A 23,327-nucleotide genomic window follows, 5' to 3' on the forward strand; every position below is an offset into this window, starting at 1 on the left:
CTCTCAACTCTATTTCCTCCCACCCCTTTTGCTGTCTCTCTCTCTCTCTCTCTCTCTCTCTCTCTCTCTCTCTCTCTCTCTCTCTCTCTCTCTCTCTCTCTCTCTCTCTCTCTCTCTCTCTCTCTCTCTCTCTCTCTCTCTCGCTCCATATTCTACTTTTTCATTTTTTGTCCTCTTTTTTTAAAGCATGTCTCATTCTTAGCCGCCCCACTTTTCAACTTTCTTGCTGGTGTCTTTTTAATTATCATCTGTCTCTCTGCAGCGCTCCATTCTATAAGATCATGGTTCCCACAGTGGACACAGTGCGCTATCATTACCTGGTCAAGGCTCTGGTGTCTGCTCAGCACCCTGTGCTCCTGACGGGTCCAGTGGGGACGGGAAAGACTTCAGTGGCGCAGAGTGTCCTGCAGAGCTTGGACTCAGTCACATGGGCAGCACTCACTGTCAACATGTCTTCACAGGTGATGAGAATCACTTTTAGTGTAAATAATATGGTACACTTTGATCTCAACAGAAGCATTAAAAGATTACGTGTCTCTTTTCAAACCACAAACCTATGTTACAACCCACACACTTTTTGCCTGGGCCAATAATGCCCCCCTACTTTTTGCCCGTGCCAATATTGTCCCCACACACTTTTTGCCTGGACCGATATTGTCTCCCCACATTTTGTCCGGGCCGATATTGTCTCCCCACATTTTGTCCGGGCCGATATTGTCTCCCCACATTTTGTCTGGGCCGATATTGTCTCCCCACTTTTTGTCTGGGCCGATATTGCCCCCACCACTTTTGTCTGGGCCGATATTGTCTCCCCACTTTTTGTCTGGGCCAATATTGCCTCCTCACTCTTTGTCTGGGCCGATATTGTCTCCCTACTTTTTGTCTGGGCCGATATTGCCTCCTCACTCTTTGTCTGGGCCGGTATTGTTCCCTTACTTTATGCCTGGGCCGATATTGCCTCCTTACTCTTTGTCTGAAGAGATTTCTCTTTGGGCCAATATTTGTCTGGGCCAATATTGCCCCCCTACTTTTTGCCTGGGCTGATATTGCCCCCCTACTTTTTGTTTGAGCCGATATTGTCCCCACCCCTTTTTGTCTGGGCCGATATTGTCTCCTCAGTCTTTGTCTGGGCCGATATTGTCTCCCCACTTTTTTGCCTGGGCCGATATTGTCTCCCCACTTTTTGTTTAAGCCGATATTGTCTCCCCGCTTTTTGTCTGGGCCGATATTGCCCCCACCACTTTTGTCTGGGCCGATATTACCCCCACCACTTTTTGCCTGGGCTGATATTGCCCCCCTACTTTTTGTTTGAGCCAATATTGTCCTCACCCCTTTTTGTCTGGGCCGATATTGTCTCCCCACTTTTTGTCTGTGCCGATATTGCCTCCTTACTCTTTGTCTGGGCCGATTTTGCCCCCCTACTTTTTGCCTGGGCTGACATTGCCCCCCTACTTTTTGTTTGAGTCGATATTGTCTCCCTACTTTTTGTCTGGGCCGATATTACCCCCACCACTTTTGTCTGGGCTGATATTGCCCCCCTACTTTTTGTTTGAGCCGATATTGTCTCCCCACTTTTTGTCTGGGCCGATATTGTCTCCCCACTTTTTGTCTGTGCCGATATTGCCTCCTTACTCTTTGTCTGGGCCGATTTTGCCCCCCTACTTTTTGCCTGGGCTGACATTGCCCCCCTACTTTTTGTTTGAGCCGATATTGTCTCCCCACTTTTTGTCTGGGCCGATATTACCCCCACCACTTTTGTCTGGGCTGATATTGCCCCCCTACTTTTTGCCTGGGCTGATATTGCCCCCCTACTTTTTGTCTGGGCTGATATTGCCCCCCTACTTTTTGTCTGGGCTGATATTGCCCCCCTACTTTTTGTCTGGGCTGATATTGCCCCCCTACTTTTTGTCTGGGCTGATATTGCCCCCCTACTTTTTGCCTGGGCTGATATTGCCCCCCTACTTTTTGTTTGAGCCGATATTGTCCTCACCCCTTTTTGTCTTGGCCGATATTGCCTCCTCACTCTTTGTCTGGGCCGGTATTGTCCCCTTACTTTATGCCTGGGCCGATATTGCCTTCTTATTCTTTGTCTGGGCCGATTTTGCCCCCCTACTTTTTGTCTGGGTCGATATTGTCTGGGCCGATATATTTCCCCCACTTTTTGTTTGAGTCGATATTGTCTCCCCAATTTTTGTCTGGGCTGATATTGTCTTCACCATTTTTTGAAACATCTTCCAGCACAGATGTATCTATTACAAAGGAAGCAAAATATTAAATTAGTTAGTTTGTGTTGAATAAGGTGCTGGAATGTGATGTTTTTAGTCTTACTGACCCCAAACTTTTGAACGGCGGTGTACATTTGCACACTGAACTTTTAAATCAATCACCTCCAGGATGCTTAGAGTGCTCTGTGATTGCGTGGCTAATCAGTATGTGTAGTGATATTTTTGTAATCCACTCTCACATCCATAATGAGCTGAGTCATTGCTCGAAGGGCCTAACCTGATGAGCAAGTATTAGAACACATAGTGAGAGCGACGCTATCATCATCATCAATCTCCAACCATCATCATCATCTGTTAATATTATAGAGTTTTCCACAAATCTCCACATCGCAGTCGCGCTCGCTGAATATTTTACCATTTTCAGGTTACCTTGGTACAGGTCATGTCTTAATGAAAGTGTTTTTCTGTCTTTTTCTCAGACTAGCTCTAATAACGTTCAGGAGATCATTGAGTCTCGGGTGGAGAAGAGGATTAAAGGTGTCTACGTTCCAGTGGGAGGGAAGAGGATGGTCGTTTTCCTGGATGATCTCAACATGCCCGCCATGGACGACTTTGGCTCCCAGCCCCCTCTGGAGCTGCTCCGGCTCTGGATCGACTATGGCTTCTGGTATGACCGCCAGAAACAGACTCTCAAGTATATCAAGGTAAGACTGTGTGTGTGTGTGTGTGTGTGTGTGTGTGTGTGTGTGTGTGTGTGTGTGTGTGTGTGTGTGTGTGTGTGTGTGTGTGTGTGTGTGTGTGTGTTTGTGTGTGTGTGTGTGTGTGTGTGTGTGTGTGTGTGTGTGTGTGTGTGTGTGTGTGTGTGTGTGTGTGTGCGCGCTTTTTACCAGTTGTCATTTGAGTATGTTTTAGATGTGCTTGTAAATGTTTTGCCATGATCTTAAAGGACATTTTCCTGCTGGCCGCTATGGGGCCCCCTGGTGGAGGGAGGACTCGCATATCAGGACGCCTGCAGAGCCGTTTTAATCTCATCAACATGACATTTCCTACAGTGAGTAGAGATTGACTGTAGAAATCGATGGAAATACAACTGAAATTCTTTCCTTATTAGGGCGCAGCATGTAACTACACCGTCTGTGTAGTGTAATGTCAGCAATATTAATATTAGTATATATAAAAAATAAACACCAATCAAATATATCCAAGTAAATTCAAGATGAGACTAATCAAAGTTCAGTTTTATAATATAATGATGACCTTATAGCTGTTGGTTAGATAGTGAAAACATTCTAACAATGCAAGTCAATGTGATATGTGCAAACTTTATTTGTACAAGTATAGTTGAGATAGCATCCTTAAGTTTCTGAATTAAGTGGTTTAAACTTTATTGCATTTGTGGGAGAAAATATGCATAAGAAAAAGTAAAAGGAATTTCAATACAATGCTCGCCTAGCAAGCACTGTAATAAACTGAGCACTAACGCATATCTACAAATGTTTTTTTTAAAGGTTTTTTTATTAAACCAGGGGTTATTGTTTTTGTCACTTTTGTCACTGCTTGAAGCCACTCAGAAATGAGGAAAAACACATGCAATTTATCATGAAGGAGCCGACAGTATTAGGAGTGAAGTTGTTTAAAGTTTTTATTGAAGAACTGTGAAATTTCAGTTTAATGTCACTCTTTCTGAATAATGCAAACAGTTTTATTGGGGGAAAAAAGAGAATGGCATACATTCTTTCAGTTGTTAAATTATGAAAATATACTTTTTTTGCTGCAAAAATACATTAAACATTTCATTATAGAAAGTTTTTTTTAATATATCCCCCCAAAAAATTATACATAAAAAGGAATAATTTTTGCTGAAGCAATACTCAAGGAATAGTTCACCAAAAAAATGAAATATGTCATAATTTTCTTACCCGGATGTACCTCGTGCTTTGTTCTGTGGAACACAAAAGGAGATGCATGAGGGATGAGAGCATGATGATTGTGACTGTCAAGGTCCAAAAAGCACATAAAAGCACTGCAAAAGTATCATAAAAGCAGCATATAAGTGGTCCAAATATGTTGTGTGCTATATTCCAAATCTTATGAAGTCATATGATTTTGCCCACCAGCCATTTCAGCTTGATGCAGTGATAAATGCTATAACGTCTAAACCTTAAACGTGAATCCCTCTCTTTTCTCTGTAATATAAATGTATTTTGCATTGCTCTATTTCTGTGCATCAAACTAACCAATTTTTGTCTTATCTGCCCCTGTAATTCCCTCTACTCTTCTGTTCTTCCCAGGAGTCTCAGATAAAGCGCATCTATGGCACCATGATCAGCCAGAAGCTGCAGGAGTTTGAGGAGGAGGTGAAGCCCATCGGGGGTATTCTGACTCAGGCCACCCTGGAGCTCTACCATGCCATCAGCGCCCGCTTCTTACCCACGCCTGCTAAAATACATTATCTCTTCAACCTCAGAGACATCTCCAAGGTAATTAACATCATGCGTCACGTGTGATTGTCTTTCAGCTAAAAAAGGAGCAAATTGTGGTTTAGGTACACTCAGACTGATCATAATATCACTTCGATTCAGATTCCAGTTCCAAGTTAAAGAAAAAACATGTCAGTCCATTTTGCCACTTCAGATTGACCAAAAAAGGCTATAACTTTTAATCGGAGACACGTATATGCTCATACATAATAACACTTTTCAAAACACCTTTTGAAAGCATGTATTTCTTTTAGGCTTGACCAGACCAAAGAAAAATCACTTTATACCTAACAAGAAATTAGACTGAAGGCTTTGTGTGCAAGTGTAATGTGTCTTCCAATGCAGGTGTTCCAGGGTTTATTGAGAGCACATAAAGACTTCCATGACACCAAACAGAGCATCACTCGCCTCTGGATTCATGAGTGCTTCAGGTATAAACAGACACAGGATTGCACATACAGATGCAGCTTTTAGAAGGAGAACAAAAATGAGCGTTTGTGTTTCAGGGTCTTCTCGGATCGATTGGTGGATCATGCAGACATGGAGACATTTGTGGGGCTTTTGTCAGAAAAACTGGCTTCTCATTTCAATGTCCCTTTCCACACCATCTGCCCCAACAAACAGCCCCCTCTGTTTGGTATACGCACACATGCGCGCACACACACACACACACACACACACACACACACACACACACACACACGGCTAATTTGTGTTTTACTGGTTGGATGACCACTTTAAAAAAAATAATAAACTACCATGTAATAGTTGGTGGTCAGTAAGATGTTTTTATGTTTTTTGAAAGTCACCAAGGCTGCATTTATTTGATCCAAAATACAGTAATATTGTGAAATGTTATTACAATTTTAAATAACTGTTTTCTATTTTAATATACATTCAGGGTTCCTACTCAAAAACCTGGAATATTGATGTCCTAGAAAATGCATGGAAAATTAGAGAAAATGTAAAACGGGAACACATTTTTTATAAAGTTCTTCAGTTTTTATTTAGCCGAGAACATCACTGTCCCCAAAACAATTAGACTAAATTACATTAAACAAATCATTAAACAGTTCTAATATATTTTTTCTATGATATTGACACTGGTAATGAGAACATTTGTCATAATCTATGATTAAGAGCTCTTATCTGATAAAAACTGATTTAAAGCTGAGTCATGGTAATAAACTATAAAATCTGTTTCTGCCACTGAATAAAACAAAAAAGGTATTTGCAACTTTTATCTCATAATTTAAAACAAAATTCTCACAATTACGAGTTTACATGACGTTGTAATATCAAAATAGCAAGATGTAGTTGTTATAAATTCAGAATTGCGTGACATAAACTTGGTTTGCGAGTCCCAATTACCTTTTTTTATAGTATTTTTTTTATTTGGTGTGATACTTGTAATGTCCTGGAAAATGATCACGAAAAAAAAGTGGGAACCCTGATATTACTGATGGTAAAGCTTCGATTTTTAGCATCATTTGGTCACATGATCCTTCAGAGATCATTCTAATATGCAAGAAACATTTCTGATTATCAATGTTGAAAACTTTTGTGCTGCTTAAAATGTTTGTGGAAACAAAAGCAGCATTTAATTGAAATAGAAATCTTTTGTAACATTAAAAATGTCTTTACTGATTAATACACCCTTGCTAAATTAAAAAATCCTGCTCCCAGACTTTTAAATAGTAGTGTAAATCAATTATTAAAAAGTATTTTAAAAAAATCTCTTTACAAATTGAGAAATAGAATTATATTTATTTATTTAAAAAAAAAACATTTCAACTGTCATTTCAGCTGATCAGTGACTAACCAAATTGGCTAAAGAATTTTCGCAGGTGCTTGCTTTTTAATAAATAAATTAAGTCAGTTGGTGAATGCTCTTCTTTTTTTTTTTATCAATGATGTCCAATTAAAATGAATTATCATTAATGAATTTTTTAAGTGGCACTCCTAGCCCTACATTTATATCAACTGGGTATGTGTTTTTATTGTAGGTGACTTTCTGAGGGAGCCACACGTGTATGAGGACCTGTTGGACTTTAAAGCTCTAAAAGTTCACATGGAGAACCAGCTGGAGGACTATAACCTCACGCCTGGTGTGGTGCCCATGAGCCTGGTGCTCTTCAGAGATGCTATAGAGCACGGTGAGAGCATGGTCGGAGTGAATGGAGAAGTTCTGCTTGGTGATTAAATCTCTGAGCCAAAAGATTGCAAGTTTGAGTTTCCACAACGGGAACTGCATGATCTATCACCATTGTGCATTTGATCAAATTTGCTTCTGTCTCTGTAACTTATCAAGGTGCCATTGAATGATATGAAAAACAAATTCCATTTGTTCTGTTTTACTGGAGTCATCAATATTCATGGAACCGTTATTATACAGCTCTCATCATATGGTTACGTCCACATTACAATATCCTTGATTCAGTGTGCACTCTCGAGCCCCATAATTCAGTGACCAATCTCCTCAGTTCTCATTCAGTACTCACACAAATATAACTTTCTTCAAAATCACATGCACTTCAGCCCTCAGATCCCCTGCAAGCATGAATAATTACCCTTCTCATTCCCACAAAGAAGAATGCAATCGCGTTAAAAAACCCTCAGCAGGGAGAATAATTAGGCGGCCGAATCCCCCAGCCTGTATGTCACTCAGCCGCATACAGGCATTTACTGTCAAAGACGCATATAAGAATGCTTTATATGCATCCTGTCACGCACTCATTTAATGTCAAGACATTAAAGTGGTCTCACATTCAGCTCTGTGAATGCACCTCACACGTCACAAACACTCAGTTCAATGACACGCCGCTGTGCGTAGCTGATTGATTACGAAATTAGCAAGTATAACGTGTATGTTTATATGCGTACGTGTTCATAACTAATTATGGTTTTGTGCCAATTAGTTTCCTTTGTGATCGGTTGTTTGTGTGGCCTCCTGCAAGAATGGTGTGTGTGTGTGTGCTTTGACATTTTAATGTTTTATACTTTGTGTTTGTAAATGTTCCATTGACCAAATTACACATGATTCACGCAAGTAAATGCACCGTTATGATTCTAATGATTGAAACAGCGCCCCCTCTCTGCCCCATCAGTATCGCGGTTGGTGCGTGTGATCAGTCAGCTCCGGGGGAACATGTTGCTGGTTGGTATCGGTGGCTCAGGCAGGCAGAGTTTAACCAGACTGGCCGCCTACATCTGTAAGTTTACGGTTTTCCAGGTGGAAGTCACCAAACAGTACCGCAAACAAGAGTTCAGAGAGGGTGAGTTCTGCACACAGTTTACATTTATTCATTTACCATATGGTTTTATCCAAAGCAACTTATAGTACGTGACTGTCGCAGAGCCTGGAGGGCAACAGCCATAGAACTGCAGCACAAGCCTGTCAATTTTCCGTCTCAAAAACTAAAATATGTGAACAAAGTTTTGCAAGTTTTGACCAATTGTGATTTAAGCTAAGTTTAACGCTCCTTTTTTGATCTGGGTTTTATTTTAAATCGAGTTGTGTTGCACCACTTCATTTTAAACACAGAATAACAAATCAGGGATTACCGTTCTAACCTGTGATTTAATTTTAACAATTAACTTTCTCCGCCCTGATGGATTTACAAATCAAACAGCAACAATGTTAATATTCCATTTCCTTTTTTACTGACCTCCAGAAACTCTCTGCCAACAAAGGAAATAAACTGCTACATAGAAAGACCATTAGGATTAAAGGGCTGATCAAGCAGCATTGGTGGAGGGGTAACTGATGCTTAATCCATATTGGTGCAATGACCCACCCTTAATGTACTAAAACAGGGATATTAAAAGATCAAATTCAATTTACACATTTTTGATGATGCGTACTATATATAGGTGATCAGATGAGCCCAGAATATGAACACGGCACATTTTCATTATAGGCCTAATGGTTTTCAATGGGGGAAAAAAACGCTTAATGAGAAACCTTGTGTTGCATTTTTATTCTGTGTTTGTGTTTTTGCCTGAATAAAGTATGCATCATCAATAACGTGCATATTGAATTCAGTCTTTTAATATCCCCGTCTTACTACATTAGTAGCAAAGCTGGTAAAAATGACTGGTGGGGCAGCAGAGGAAAGCCTTTTTTTGCCCTGTGATGCCACATGAAGACTATGAATTGTCAGCATTGAGGTCACTCGCAAGTAATGCGAGTTACATAATCAAATTACGTTTTACGTTCAAGTGAAATAACATTACTTTTAAATTTACAACAAAATATCTTGTATTCAGTTGTATTTCTTTCAGCCTGTGGTTTATTCATTTAATCTGTGAAGCGGTCTTTACATTTGCCAAAAATAAGCAAGCAAGCCCAGCCCAGGCTAGAACATAAAGTAACGCTTTACTTTCCATAAATAGTAAACAAGTAAAGAAATTAGTTACTTTTTTAGGGAGTCACACAATATTCTAATGCACTTTTTTTAAAAGTAACTTTCCCCAACTCAGCACATTGTCATTATGTGTAATTCCTGGAACTCTAACCATTTTAAGCACCAACACCTCCTCAAGTTGACCTACTGGAACAAACAATAAAACCAGAAGTGTCTACTAAACATCTCATAATTGAGCTAGTTCAAGTCAAGTCCAGCTACTTGACCGAGGAAATGTTGTAGGTTAAGTTGGTTAAGTAACCAAAGGAAACACCAGCAAACCAGTTTTGATGGTCCTTTAAAGGGTTATCTGAGCATTCAGGGATGTTAAATTGTATTTTAAGACCAACTAATGTAAGACATTTAGCTGAGCTATTCGTTCAGTTTAAGAACTCGGATATAAAGCTATTTTAATATAAATCAAAGATGTTGATATTTTGTCATGTGGCATGTTGGGGTAAATGTTTCCAAATGTTGAAGAATAACACCTCCTGGTCCAGTGCTCAGGACCTGAGGATCTGTTTTTCTGCACATTGTAGCCTTCACAACACAGTTTAATGTGGCCCTAATGGAATATTTGACAAATTTCTGCTCCCCATACAGATATTAAAAAGCTCTATCGGCTGACAGGAGTGGAAAACAAGCCCACTGTGTTCCTGTTTAATGACACACAGATCGTGGACGAGTCCTTCCTTGAAGACATTAACAACATCCTGAGCTCAGGGGAGGTGCCCAATCTCTATAAAGCAGACGAGCTGGATGAGGTGTGTGTGTTCATATACATTTTTAATGCTTGTGACTGTAGGCTTGTGTTTAACGATGTCTGACTATGAGAGCATATTTTCAACATGTTTTGTTATGTAGATCCAGAACGCTCTGTCAGACTCAGCCAGGAAGGACAATATCCTGGAGACACCAGACGCCATGTTTAACTACCTGATAGAGCGCGTCAGAAACAACCTGCACATTGTGCTCTGCATGAGCCCTGTAGGAGATCCATTCAGGTACACTCTTGCAATTTCCTTTTAGTGTGTTTTATTTGCATGACAAAAAACAGCAAAGCCACATACAATGAGAAATTGGGCAAAACAACGAAAATAAGGTAGAAATATAGCTGCAAGCAGCCATTACCGGGGCCAAGCGCAACAAAAGGAAACAAGGAAGCTAGCAGCAGACCAACTGCAAAATTGAGTAAAGACATTTGGAGACAATTTTAGGCAAAAATGTTGAAATCACACGTTAATACATTGAGTTGTATTGAGTCAATTTCATGTTTTGTTTAATTATAGCGCCACCAAGAGGCACAATCCTACCAATTTTTTGTGTGTCCTCGGAGAGAGCCCATAGATATGTGTGTGAATTTTAGTGAATATCTTATTTCGTTTTGGAGTTATAGACATTTATGTAAAAAAAAAACACATAAAAAATGTATTTTACTACCCCTTACTATCAATATTTTGACATTTGGGCTATTGCTTTTTGCTATCGACCTATGTTTCCGAACTTCTGATGCTGGTTTCATCTCAATCGGACTAGCGGTTTCAAAGATATCCGCTAATGTTTTATAAGCGCTCAATTACAACGTTGCACAAACCATACATAGAAACCTGGCAAATCTGGTATCGTTGGACTCGGCAAGGATTCAGGAGACATCAAAATATCCAATATATCCCATCAAAATATGTCAACCACACCCAAAGTTATAGGTGAAAAAAATCTCCACTAGGTGACACTGTTTCAAAACTTCTCAGGCTACTTCAGGGTATCGTGGTGATGACTCATACCAAGTTTCGTAACGATCCGTTCATACTATCATAAAATACAGCCTATTTAGCACAAAATTTAAAATGGCCGACAGCCAAAATGGCCAACATGGTAAAATTGGACATCAGTTCTCGGTATGACGCCCGGAAACTAACAAGACCAATTTTATTTTTAGACAAACGGTTCAGAAGTTATAAGCCAAAATAGCCATTTTTTGTATCTCCGGACCAGTAGGTGGCGCTGCGCCGAAATGCTGCATGTTAACTCAGGTCAAGATTTCCATATTTGAATTCCATAATTTTTGTCAACATGGTTTAAAGATGATCTGATTCAATTTTCATGTAAATCGGACCAACGGTCTAGGAGGAGTTCAAAAAAGTTAATTAAAAATGGCGGGATAATTTACATGACGGGAAATCCATATGGTGCAATCAAATCGGCTTGAGCCAAGGAATCAGAGGAAAATTAAGAATTTTGTTTCTAGCTATTATGGGTCAAAAGTTATTAGCATAAACATAAGTGAAACTTTGGACAGTTGGTAGTGCTAGAGGGAATGATTTAGAGACTTTTTGGTGTGGTTACTATTGGTACTGACCTCTATCAGCGTAACAAATTTCACAACTTTCCCGCAAATGGTTCTAAGGGCTGTTTCATGTGAATTAATAATGAACGCAAATGAAGATGGGACATAAAGGAAAGGCAATCTCTATCCCTTAGATTCTGGCAGGCTAATGCATAATGTGCTAGTTACATACTAAAGATATTACATGCAAAGGATTGACTGTAACCCGCCACCACTTCAGCATTCGGTGTCTCCACAAAATCCTGTGTGTGGATTTAATATAGCTGACTGTAATACAGCACACATGCACGCCTACTGCTTATAATCTAACATGCTCAAATAGTGAGTCAGCCTTGATTACCATGCTAACATTGAGAGCCATCCTGTGGCTTCTTATGGCTTAAGATCTTTCTCTGAAGGCTTGATTCACAGTGAACGCCAGTATACGGTTTAACACAGCACAGCACACACAGTATAGCTGCTTATGAATCAACCGGTGCCGATGACTCAGTGTGAGAGTTCAGAGCGGATGAGAGATACAACTGTGTGAAATTAGAGGAAACGACAGGACTAAACCTCTCTGCCACTGTCATTTCACACACATCAGGAAGACAAAGCGCTCTGCCCTCCATCTGCAATCTCTTTCCCGTGTGCTGTCGTAAACTCGCAAGTGTCTTTATAAACGATATCGTAAATTTGGCTCCCCCCCTCTCTGTCTCTCTCTCTCTCTCTCTCTCTCTCTCTCTCTCTCTCTCTCTCTCTCTCTCTCTCTCTCTCTCTCTCTCTCTCTCTCTCTTTGCTTTTCTGTCTTTAGCTTGCTGTGTCTCAGTCAATTTCAGCTTTAGGGGTTTTATTGGCATGACGAACAGCAGTGCGTTTGTATTGCAAGAGCAATAGCAGGTTAGCTGCAGAACATAGTTATATAGTCTGCTCGATCAATAATGATAAAATATGACAACAAAAATAACAAGGAAGAGCTATAATACAGGTAAACATTGGGTTCAATGAGAGTCACCGATAAGTAGACGCACTACATTGTTCACTGGCCCCCAGACGCCGGCTGGCAAGAACATTCCTGCTTTGTAATTATGCCTGTCACACTTGCAGCACTATAGAAACATGCATGGGAAATGTTCTCGTTAATCACTCATTTGCATTTGTTGTCACATGAAGGAGGCGGCTGTGCGTAATGTGAACCATAGGGCCCTGACTCATTAAATATGACAGCCTGAATCATCTAAGCACTCACTCTGATTGGTCTGGCACTGGTCTGACTTTAATAAGCATGATTGGGCAGGTGGATGATATTAGTGTTTGTGACAAATCAATGCAAACCATCTTGAACTGTCTACATAACAGAGGGATTATGGGTATGTGATGCCTGTTTGTTTCTGTGTATATTTGATTAGGAACCATATTCGTCAGTACCCGGCACTGGTGAACTGCACAACGATAGACTGGTTCTCTGAATGGCCACGTGACGCTCTGTTGGAAGTGGCAGAAAGATCTTTGGATGGACTCTCTCTAGGGAGCAAGGATGGGGTGAGACACATAAACAAATGACAGTCAAACCATGGATTTACAAATGTTGCCAGTATTTTGCAGAAGAAAAATACTGAGCCCTAGTGGTGTGGATGTTGCTTCATGCTTTTCAGTTTATAATGCTATTGATTAAATGTGCAATTTGTAGTTAGACTAGATTATTGTATCCAAATTATATATATATATGAACTTAAAAATATATATATTTTGTTTAATAATAAAAACTATTATTAAGAAATGTGTACGTTTTTTCAGCAAGGATACATTAAATTGATCAAAAGTGACAGTAAAGTCTATTTTAAGTTAATTCTGTTTGTCTGTTCTATCATGTTTTTCACAAAAAATTAACCAGCACTGTTTTCAACATTGATAACAATCAGAAATGTTTCTCGAGTCGCAAATGAATTCAGAAGGATCATGTGACTGAAGACTCGAGGAATGATGCTGAAAATTCAGCTTTGATCACAGGAATAAATTACATTTATTGAAATAGAAAACAATTATTTTCAATTGTAATAATATTTCCCAATATTATTGTATTGATCAAATAAATGCAGCTTTGGCGAGCATGAAAGGCTTCTTTCAAAAACAGTGGTAATGTAAAACTTTTTGAAGGAGTACTTCAGCGCTGGTAAGATTATTTTTTAATTTGGTGCTTTCTAGACTGAGAAAAGACAGAAGATGTATTTTTGTCTCATGGGGATGAAAGACTACAATTCCCAGAATGCTTCGCTGCCCTACGAGGCCACTCCCTAAGCCACCGCTACTAGATTACTGAATCAATTTCACTTTCCCACCGTGACCGCGTTCATTTTCATAAAAAATCAGTTCAGTTAGAGAACAGACACTACAATTAAAAACTGAACGTGTGTGTTCACTATGTGATTTAGCCGCAGAGGGAGTCTCACAGCGCAAAACGCTTCAGTCTGCCGTGTTTTCAGTTCATGCCTTTGAAAGCTTAACTTTCATAGGAATTAATTTGAGAAGTTGAAAGACTTACTTTGCTCTGCCGGCTGCACCGTTTCCATGAATGCCTGAGGCTGCAGCTGCGAGCTGAGTGCTGTGAGTGTGATCTCTCGTCCCCCACGCGTGAGTTTAAAACATGCGGAAATGGCTCCCTCTGCTGGCTGTAGTCTGTAGCCTCTGGCCAACAATTCCTCCGATGGCACGAATTGAAGATATTTGCGTCATGGGAGGAATTTTTCCAGAAATAAAATGCATAAATCCCTCGTCTCACGGGGCTATGAGGGGGGGAAGCACAATCATTTGAATATACTCCAGGGTTTCTACTGATACAAAGCCATATGCTAATCGCTGAAGTAACCCTTTAAATAAATGACTGAGTTTACCTTTAAATTTGTTGTATAACTTTAAACTGTTATTCCTTTTATACCCTATAAGTCATCTTAATCAAATCAGTGACACTCACCCCTGGCTGTTAATTTGTAGTCTTTTTAAAGGTGCTTCATCTCTTAGTGGCTGTTATTGAATCATAGGTTAATTGAATTTCAAGTGCTCAGAGATTCATCAAGAGTCTTTCACTCTCTCTTCCTTCATCTCTGTGAGAATCTTCTGTTTCCTTTGAGAGAGATATCATACAAACCGTGTTTCTTTTTTTCCACACTGTTTTTGAACTACAAATCACTTTGATTTGAGGTTCTCCACTGAGACACTCATTTGCTTGGATGGAGGTTAAGCCTAGTTTTGCTTTTGACTGTTTTAGGATTAGTTTGGCTTTAGCGTGCTTCTGTTGTGACCTTGTGCAAGGTTTGTTTTAACTTAGGCTGCCACAACTTGTCATTTCTTTTGTGGCTTCACAGATCCAGACTAATGTTGCCAGTATCTTTGTGACCGTGCATCAGTCTGTGGCCCAGTTCTCTCACAGGATGAAAGTAGAACTGAAGAGACACAATTACGTCACACCCACAAACTACCTGGAGCTGGTGTCTGGATACAAGAAGTAGGAATCAAAAACACTTTTTTCTATTAGTTTTTTGGTTTTGTTAGGTTTTTTAGCTGCCATGAGGATTTAAAAGATATGATAGTTTCCTGTTTCCGTTTGACTGTTGTCTATTAAGTCTTACTCTAAAACTAAAACTCACTCTTTTTTTCTCAGGTTGTTGTCTGAGAAGCGTGGTGAGCTCGGAGAGCAGGTGTCGAAGTTGAGGAATGGCTTGTTTAAGATCGATGACACGCGCAGTAAGGTGGAGGCCATGTCTGTAGAGTTGGAGGAGGCCAAGAAGAAAGTAGCCGAGTTCCAGAAGCAGTGTGAGGAATATCTGGTTGTCATTGTGCAGCAGAAGAGAGAAGCAGATGAACAGCAGAAGGTGTGTGTGTGTGTATGTGTGTGTGTGTGCATGTGGGTGTGTGTGTGTGTGTGTGTGTGTGCGTGTGTGTGTGTCGGTCTGTCTATAACCAAACTCTTATATTACAGTATACACGTCAAAATCTGCTAGAGGGTAGGCTAATAATGGAACGACAGTTTTAAAAGTGATTTTTTTTTTAAATTTGCAACAGGAACTATTTTCAAGAGACAATCTAAATCACTCTTTTGCGGTTAAAAAATTAACTTGATTTTCAATGAATTTGCGACAGCTGAATGAAACAATTTATAACCCTGATGAGTCTCTGAGTAACATGCAATGTATTTATTTGAGCCAGAAAATAAAACTTCATTCCATAAAATAAGTACAATTATTTGCGCAAAAGCATTTAACCAGCACATTTTATAAATTACAAACATAGTTTTGAAAGAATTTTCACGCATGTTATCAAGTCTTTCAAAACCTATGCTGGCTGACGTAACTCACTCATAGCCATCAATCACTTCACTGAATACTTGCCGGCTAAAAAATAAATAATTATTACCTTACGATCCATTTGTTTTCAAATCCACATCATTTATGTATCACAACTTTGACATCTGTCAAGATAACATGTAGAAAATAAAAAATACACTGATACAAGAATACAAGTATTTACAAGAAGCAGAGGTCTAGCGAGTCTCGCGTTTCCTGTAAAAACCTACTTTTTTTTAAATCGCTTTCCGATAAAAGAGTGAAAATGCCGACTTCAACACACTGTCTGTCAGAGATGATAACGTGCTTAATACATAATGCAAGTGAGTATAAATGTGTTCTGAAATTGAATCAGAACTGTGAGGGAATCTGAATGATTCTCACATTGCTGATTTTAATATTTTCAGTATTCCATCTTGACTAATCTTTTAATAATTTTGGCAATAGATCTATTAAAGGGGCGGTGAAATGCTGTTTCATGCATACTGAGCTTTTTACACTGTTAAAGACTTGGATTCCCATCCTAAACATTGACAAAGTTTCAAAAAGTAATGTTGGACGTTTGATGGAGTATTTCTGTGTTAAAAATACTCCTTCAGGTTTCTCACAAGTTTCGGAAAGTTTTTTTCGAGTATGGGTCGGCTTGACGTCGATAGAGCGGAAGGTCCTTGTATGGGCCGTACGGGCTCTTCTCCCGGAAGGGTGCGCGCGCGTGACTAGAGCGAGAGAGGAAATGCACGCCCATAAACACTCTCTCAGGTGCAGATCCAGTCGATCCAGGCGCCGCGCTCCACTTTATTCCTATGAGTGACATCAAGCGACTTCAACGCTTCAGCACAGCATTCCGGGAAGGCAGCGCTGCATTTGAACCGATTTGAACGCAGAAATGACGGGAAGCTTCACAACATCGCTTCAGTCGCGTCGCAAAGTGGATTTACACGCCACTGCTGTCACAGGACTTCACCAAAACATACCAAAGAAGTGTGAAAGACTCGGTACAGCCCATATTTCTTTTATAAATATAATAAAACTAAAGACTTTTCGGAGATATAAAGGATGCAATACTACTCTATAGGTACTCAAGATTGACTGAAACTGAGTGTTTCACCCCCACTTTAAATGATTGATCTTGAGATGAGTTCCTGTAGTCGTCCAATTTGACTCTCAAATGCTGATTTTATAAACTTGCCAGGTGTTTTTTTTTATAAAATGTTTTTTGATTACTATGTTCTATGTTGTTTATTAGATTAAGGCAATTATCAAAGTTTTATCAAATGTTTAATTTTCCAATAAAAGATTATGCATTTTGAATTAAATTAAAATGTTATTAATAAATCACATTTAAAATCACCTTGAATTGGTCAAAGTGCCTTACATAGAGAAGATAAATGCCTGAGAACACATACAATTTTACAATTATATTTTACATGATTTTTTATGTTTGCAGATTTTCACTCGCATGTAATTTCAGTATGAAATTACGGCAGCTTTAAATATTGTGATAAACCTATTTTTGCTGGAAATTCAACCTTTTTTAAAGCTACACTGTGTAATTTTTTTGTTTATTCTTAGCTAAAAACACTTAGTTCTTTCAAAAATATATGTGCTCATTAATGTATATTTACTTCTTTCAAGTAATAAAGTATTCTCGTAAGTTTATAATATGCCGTTGAAAATACATACGGGTGAGGGGTTCGAATGCTGGTCGCCATGTTGCCCCTCCATCTTGAAAGTACATTAGCCAAAGCGGGACATACCCATACATTCAAGCTTCGCTTTTCGCGTTTTAACACTTGATGGCAGTCATGAACAAGGTCGAACTGGAAGCCATGTTAATCTTGGACTAAAAAGGCCACCGTAGAAGTTAAAACGAAATCGGAATTGAGAGGAACAGAAACTAATGTTCACTGGATTGTCATATATCTTTTCACCGCTAGATGGGGGAAAATATCACACAGTGTAGCTTTAAATGTTTTATACATTGCATAATCATATAGTAATGTCTATTTTTCAAAAATAAAAGAGACATGGTCTTTGTAATACATTCTATTTATTGTACATTATAAATATTCCAGCAAATGCTGTGGTGTAAATCATACAGCAGATTCTATACCGGTTGACACGTTTCTGTTGTCATCGCCATTATAATGCTCAGAAATACTCTTTATTGTTATTGCATATTGATGTTTGTGTTTGATAATGTGTATGTGTATGTGCAAGCTTGCCTGTTCTTTTATGTGTATGTGTTAGATAGCGTGCGTTTTTTTGGATATTTATAACCTTCTTGGTTTGTCTGTGGTGTGTTTCTTAATGTGTGTCTCTGTGTGTGTGTGTAGGCGGTGGGTGCTCACAGTGAGAAAATAGAAGCAGAAGAAATCAAGTGTAAGGCCATGGCTGAGAATGCTCAGAGAGACCTAGATGAAGCACTTCCTGCTCTAGAGGAAGCCATGAAGGTCATTCTGCATTCATGCAACTATTACTTTCAATACGACATGATACAGCTACAGCGGCAATTGAATATGTGATACATAATGTTTTCATCAGCACATGAAAAAAACTGGTAATCTTGTTGGACTGTCTTCAGGCTCTGGAGTCGCTGAATAAGAAAGATATGACGGAGATCAAGACTTATGGCAGACCTCCAGCGCTTGTGGAAACCGTCATGCAGGCAGTTATGATCCTCAGAGGATGTGAACCAACTTGGGCGGAGGCCAAGAGACAACTGGGTATGAGAAAAAGAGAGTTCCAGATCATTATTAAATCACTCAATCACACTGATTTCACACATGGATTCAGGCGCTGGCTCAGGCATGAAATCCATACCAGACTACTGTATAACCAAAATCACATGAGCCAAACAGAGAGAGTAAGACTCTGGTGAGGGGAGGGTTGGGTGATTCATTAGCATGCCAGGATATATTTAAAAAGGTCAGCACAATGCAGTAGAAAGCCCATAACCACAGAACAGATTGCAAAAAAAAATGATATATGTGCTCGCCTGAGGCTGAATTCAAGCCATTTGTTTTAGGAGAGGGCAACTTCATTAAGCAATTGGTGAATTTTGATAAGGACAACATCTCCGACCGCGTGTTGAAGACCATTGGACAGTACTGCACGCAGCCCGACTTCCAGCCCGAGATCATCGGACGGGTGTCACTCGCTGCAAAGTCCCTCTGCATGTGGGTCAGGGCCATGGAGGTACATGAACGACACCTGAACGGTGTTCCTGTGACTGCTGAAAAAAAACATTTATTCTAAAGACCTGTTCACACCAAGAATCAAAACTATAACGATACATTTTTATGGAATATTGCAGTGTTTATTATAAATGATTTGTCAGGGCACATCATTTTTCTTATTGATAGCTTTTTATTTCTTTGCTTCGTTAATCCCTCCGCTTCACCAACCTGTCACTCACATGAGATTGGAGCAATTAGCAAATGACAACGATTCAATCAACTCCAGATGGACAAAATGAAGTCCCGCCCTACAGATTTTCTCATTTGAGAAGTTGCTTCACTCAGATACATACGTCGCAATAGGGAAGAAAATATGATCATTATTGTGTTTAATGCAGACTTTTTTATTGGGATTATTTTTATTGTTATTGGCCTTTAACCCTCATCCCTTCCTCGCATCCTGTAACAAATCCTTCACTCGTGGGTCAAAATGACCTAAAGCCCTAAAATGTATAATATAATATATAATTTTTCTATTTTTGAATGTTTTTTTTGGGTTTTTATCTTTAAATGACTAGATTTTGTCAGTAAATCATATAATTTAAGCAATTTTTTCACATTCTTTCTACTCAAATTCAAAATGACCCTCTAATACATGCATAAACTAGATCAAATAATTTCAAAATATCCCACATTGGGTCAATTTGGGTGTCTCTGCCAACATCTTGTTGGAAAAAAATAATATAACATGATTCAGATATACATGTAGACATTATAAAATCATTTTTGTTTAAATTTTTAGCATATTGGGGGGGTCACAATAATGTGGGGTCACAAGCATATTGTTTGGTACTTTTATTACAACTACATAAACTCCTCAAATCTTTGGGTGTGTATTTGTGATTCAAGTGCGACAAAAGTCCTAAGGTCAAAATGACCCGCAAGCATATGGTTCGGTACTTTTATTACAACTACATAAACTCCTCAAATCTTTGGGTGTGTATTTGTGGTTGAAGCGCAACTAAAGTCCTAAGGTCAAAATGACCCGAGGGAAGGATGCAGGTGTTTTTAAAAGAAAATGTTTTCGTCCATCAGCTGGGAAAAATGTCAATCTGAAAGTGTCAGAACAAGTCACCTTTATTTATAGTTGATTTAGGATAGCATTTGAAGTTTCTGGAACAAGAACTACTCTAAGGCTGTGTGCCGAGACTAGTGTATTGTTCCAATTGTTTTCAATGGGAGTGTCATGTTTTTAAAATGCCTGCGGCATGACGTGCCGAGCGTCTATTTCACACTGAGTGCTGAACACTGCATTTTTTACCGGTCGCTGAGACTTGAAGAATTTTCAACTTTCATCGCTGTCACTTTTTCCCAGCTGTCCAATCACAGTGGAGGAGGGACGGGACAATTACAACACAGACCAACCACATTCTGCTAGTACAACATCAACAGAGCTAATATTGTCACTTTTATATAGAAACAAACTATCTGTGAAATGAGATGCTAGTAACACTTCCACGGTTATTCTGTACGTATAATTGCAATCAAAGTGTCACAACTGAAAGAAAAAAAACGCTACGCTGCCGAAGCTCTCTCAAGTGGCCACAGTGAGGTGTTTTCAGCTGGCTAAAACACTTTGGTGGACACACGGCCTATGGCCAGATTTGGTCTTAACATCCGACTGTTAGCAAGTAGTTATACTGGTACTCACCGTCCCCTCTGGATGGAGGAGGCCCATGAATGTAAAAAGGTTTCTCTCAAACTAGTTTAGGAATGTTTTAGAACGATGCAGGAAAGGAGACTCACCAAAACCATAATCAAAGCTGCAGAAAAAATCATTGAGGTGGCTGTGTATTAAGTGTATTAAGTGTTCCACTTCGACACAAGCCGGAGACTGATCATAGCCAGCTGGGTCACCCGGGTGAGGGTGTCCGACGATCTAAGAACCGAAACAGGCCATGACCCTGAGGATATGTCCAAGGTGCACCCGTTTGTGTTTCAAGAAACCAAAAATTGTCAGTTCAGTTCAATAACTGTGTAAAGTTCATCAATTATGAAATGAGTTGAATTCAGCTATAAGCAGCTCTACAGAAGACAAAAGTTTTGTTATTCACTTTAAGTCAGTTCAATGTGGATTCAGTTCCTTTCAATAAGTGTTGATGATGGAAAAATGGTCAATTATGAAATAAAGTGGATTCTGCTATAGCAGCTTTGACAGTGGTATCATCATCCAACTCAATCCAGGTCAGGGTTTTATTCTCATCCAGCAGTGTCAGTGGAGTCAAATTGACACTGCAGTATTTCCAGAATATTAAGTCTTTTAAAACCCAACTAAGCAGGCCAAAGGCGACAGCAGCAAGGAACCCAAATATTATAAAAAAATTTAATTCAGCTCCTTCTGCTTAAAGATCCGGATACCTTTGATAATTTTTTTAGTTATTGGTAAAATTATCCATTCTTGGTGTGAAGGGGCCTTTAGAGTGTGACACTGAAATATGGTCTTTTTCTATGCTCTCATATATATATGTGTGTGTGTGTGTGTGTGTGTGTGTGTGTGTGTGTGTGTGTGTGTGTGTGTGTGTGTGTGTGTGTGTGTGTGTGTGTGTGTGTGTGTGTGTGTGTGTGTGTGTGTGTGTGTGTGTGTGTGTGTGTATCAGGTGTACGGCCGTATCTTCAAGGTGGTCGAGCCGAAGAGGGCCAGGCTACATGGAGCAATGACTCAGCTGGCTGAGAAACAGGCCGCACTGGCTGAGGCCCAGGGCAAACTCAGAGAGGTCAGTGTGTGTCAGTCAGTCTGTCCTGCACTGTATTTGGGTGTGACTCTGTTAATGCTATTCGACTGATATATGTTTGTGTGTATGCATATAGGTAGGAGAGAAACTGGATCAGTTGAAGGCCCAATATGATGAAAAGCTGGCCCAGAAAGAAGAGCTGCGGAGGAAATCCGAGGACATGGAGCTCAAACTGGACCGGGCCGGAAAACTGGTGTCTGGACTGGCGGGAGAGAGAGTTCGCTGGGAGGAGACAGTAGTTGTATGAACACACACACACACACACACACACACACACACACACACACACACACACACACACACAGTCATTTTATAGTTTTATATGTGGATGTGAAAATGCAGCCAGAGGTCTCTGATATGATACGATTGTGTTTGTGTGTGTGTGTGTGTGTGTGTGTGTGTGTGTGTGTGTGTGTGTGTGTGTGTGTGTGTGATTGCTCAGGGTCTGGAGAAGAACATGTCCTGTCTGGTGGGAGACTGCCTGTTGGCTGCTGCCTTCCTGTCTTACATGGGCCCTTTCCTGTCCAACTACAGAGATGAGCTGGTCACAAATATCTGGATAAAACAGGTATCTGTTTGTCTGTCAGTTTTTTTGTTTGTCTGTCTGTTAATCTATCTATCTATCTATCTATCTATCTATCTATCTATCTATCTATCTATCTATCTATCTATCTATCTATCTATCTATCTATCTATCTATCTATCTATCTATCTGTCTGTCTGTCTGTCTGTCTGTCTGTCTGTCTGTCTGTCTGTCTGTCTGTCTGTCTGTCTGTCTGTCTGTTGTTCTATATATCTTTCGTTTTGTCTTTCTGGCTGTCCTTGTTTTTCTATCATTCTGTCTATTGTTTCATCTGTCATTCTCCCTGTCTATTTTTCTGTCTGTCTGTTTTGTATAAACATATACAAATGTTTACATGCGCTAATAGCTTTTATTGCTACACGTGTCAAGCAACATCACATGCATCTAGAGCACTACTGTGATTTCCCAGTGCATGATGGTTCAGTATTGCATAGTATTGCACACTTTACAAATAAAATTATGACATTATGCGTGTGACAGCTCTAACAATTTCTCTTTCCTCTCATTCAAATGTCCTTGCCCGAATCCTTCGCTACCCTTTTCATCTCTAGGTGAGAGAATTGGAGGTGCCATGTTCTCCGGGGTTCAGTTTTGCAGTGTTTCTGTCTAAACCCACTGCTGTGCGCGAATGGAATATCCAAGGCCTCCCATCTGATGCCTTCTCCACCGAGAACGGAGTCATCGTCACCCGTGGCAACCGGTCAGGCCCAGAGAGCCAATCCCTTAACGCTAATTAGAATAATGATGATATCTCATGAATAATGGGTGGTAATGAATAGTGATTGGAGAATAATTAGCTAAAGATGATAGTAGACTCAGTTATCTGTGATTGTTCATTTATAGCTCATGCTAATTCCCTCCCTCACACATACACGATCACACACGCACACACACACACACACACACACACACACACACACACACACACACACACACACACACACACACACACACACACACACAAAACAGATTAATGGCATTTTGAGATTATGGATT

The 23,327-nt window shown here is 39.7% G+C and overlaps 1 protein-coding gene across 2 annotated transcripts in view; it reads left to right on the forward strand.

The window, feature by feature from the left end:
• The window catches only part of dnah2 (dynein, axonemal, heavy chain 2), a 234,435-nt gene that overhangs the window by 176,472 nt on the left and 34,636 nt on the right, over window positions 1-23,327 (forward strand). For both annotated transcript variants that reach the window (XM_067446627.1, XM_067446618.1), the window contains 20 exons: window positions 263-461; window positions 2,705-2,929; window positions 3,172-3,276; window positions 4,517-4,705; window positions 5,051-5,136; window positions 5,212-5,342; window positions 6,712-6,861; window positions 7,813-7,980; window positions 9,715-9,875; window positions 9,976-10,115; window positions 12,847-12,979; window positions 14,800-14,939; window positions 15,096-15,306; window positions 18,114-18,230; window positions 18,362-18,503; window positions 18,806-18,975; window positions 21,614-21,730; window positions 21,825-21,989; window positions 22,191-22,316; window positions 22,883-23,031. In XM_067446627.1, the coding sequence (XP_067302728.1) occupies window positions 263-461; window positions 2,705-2,929; window positions 3,172-3,276; window positions 4,517-4,705; window positions 5,051-5,136; window positions 5,212-5,342; window positions 6,712-6,861; window positions 7,813-7,980; window positions 9,715-9,875; window positions 9,976-10,115; window positions 12,847-12,979; window positions 14,800-14,939; window positions 15,096-15,306; window positions 18,114-18,230; window positions 18,362-18,503; window positions 18,806-18,975; window positions 21,614-21,730; window positions 21,825-21,989; window positions 22,191-22,316; window positions 22,883-23,031 (3,024 nt within the window). The remainder of the gene's footprint in view (window positions 1-262; window positions 462-2,704; window positions 2,930-3,171; window positions 3,277-4,516; window positions 4,706-5,050; window positions 5,137-5,211; window positions 5,343-6,711; window positions 6,862-7,812; window positions 7,981-9,714; window positions 9,876-9,975; window positions 10,116-12,846; window positions 12,980-14,799; window positions 14,940-15,095; window positions 15,307-18,113; window positions 18,231-18,361; window positions 18,504-18,805; window positions 18,976-21,613; window positions 21,731-21,824; window positions 21,990-22,190; window positions 22,317-22,882; window positions 23,032-23,327) is intronic.

This window comes from Pseudorasbora parva, chromosome 1 (assembly GCF_024679245.1).
Source record: "Pseudorasbora parva isolate DD20220531a chromosome 1, ASM2467924v1, whole genome shotgun sequence".
NCBI classification, from domain to species: domain Eukaryota; kingdom Metazoa; phylum Chordata; class Actinopteri; order Cypriniformes; family Gobionidae; genus Pseudorasbora; species Pseudorasbora parva.